At 34.2% G+C, this 1,205-nt stretch overlaps 1 protein-coding gene across 1 annotated transcript; it reads left to right on the top strand.

Moving 5' to 3' along the window:
- The first annotated feature begins 274 nt into the window (after positions 1–274).
- On the top strand, positions 275–631 carry LOC138889836 (uncharacterized). The gene has a single exon (XM_070173173.1). The coding sequence runs from the start codon at positions 275–277 to the stop codon at positions 629–631; it is 357 nt and encodes a 118-aa protein (XP_070029274.1).
- The last annotated feature ends 574 nt before the right edge of the window (positions 632–1,205 follow it).

Here is a 1,205-nt window from a genome sequence, read left to right as displayed (position 1 = left end):
CGGTTATGTCCTTTTATTATGAGTTATTATGCTTAATGTTATAAAGTTATTTTTGTAAACCGACATTGTATTTATGCTTTTATAATAATATAGATAGATATAGATATAGATATTAAATTTATATAATTGAATCGTCTATAATAGGTAACTACTATACTTTTCAATTTATCATGCGTATCAGCCTTGCTATGAAAAGGACTCACCAATTATTGTATGCCAACTTAATTAACTCGATGAGGTAAATCATGCAGTGCAATTTTCTTTTAAGTCATGTATGATCATTGTTGCTGCAAAAGTATTCGATGAGAAAAATGATCATGTAAATGACGCAAAAGACTTGGAATTTGGAGGATTCGGAGGCAGATTTGGAGGAGGAGATGGTGGAAACCCTGGCGGCAGTAATGGTGGCTTTGGAGGTTTTCCAGGAGGAGGATATGGCGGAATCCCTAGCGGCGGTAATGGTGGTTTTGGAGGTTATCCGGGAGGAGGATATGGCGGAATCCCTGGCGGTGGCAATAGTGGTTATGGAGGTTATCCAGGAGGAGGATATGGTGGATTTCATGGTGGTGGATTTCCTCGCAACTCATTACTAAGGAAAATATATTTATATGAAGAATATTATGGTGGCTAATATGGAAGTTTTAGTAGTAAAATAATAGTTATACTGTAGGAAGTATAAATAAAAGTAGTTATATATATAGCTCGAACTATATATACATATGGATCATAGTTATTTTGGCATGAACTTAGCTCCTTTTGAAGGCCATCTACCAAGGCATTTACTATATATTATTTGTCTCCGCCACCCTAGATTTTATATGCTTTCAATAAGGACTGTTCGAGAACCCTTGTAGCTAGAAGAGTTTATGTATGCAGTATCTCTCTTTACTTGTATTTGGTATATCACATGTTTAAGGAAAAATTATATAGTTGCTTTGTACATATTTCTTTAGTAAGTAATTCGGGCCCTAAATTTAGCGGCGTATGAAGCAACAGGGAAAAAAGAGCAAAGTTCACTTTTAGCTCGCGATCGAAACTATTTATATTCGATAGTCGTAAAAATATATCAAATTTGTATATTTTTAAATATTATTTACAGTTATTATTTTGAAAGAGGTCATACAATATTGTTGTTCCAAAAAAAAAAGATGCTAGGCACGAGGCAGAGTTAAAAATACAGGATATCTATTCTGGATCATGGGTCT

This window comes from Nicotiana sylvestris, chromosome 1, assembly GCF_000393655.2.
Source record: "Nicotiana sylvestris chromosome 1, ASM39365v2, whole genome shotgun sequence".
NCBI lineage: Eukaryota > Viridiplantae > Streptophyta > Magnoliopsida > Solanales > Solanaceae > Nicotiana > Nicotiana sylvestris.
The sequence above is the reverse complement of the archived record's forward strand: the minus strand, read 5'-3'. Positions and strand labels throughout refer to the sequence as shown.

Bases quoted from the DNA above. Each gene is read 5' to 3' on its own strand.
- LOC138889836 (XM_070173173.1), top strand. From the start codon at position 275: ATGATCATTGTTGCTGCAAAAGTATTCGATGAGAAAAATGATCATGTA.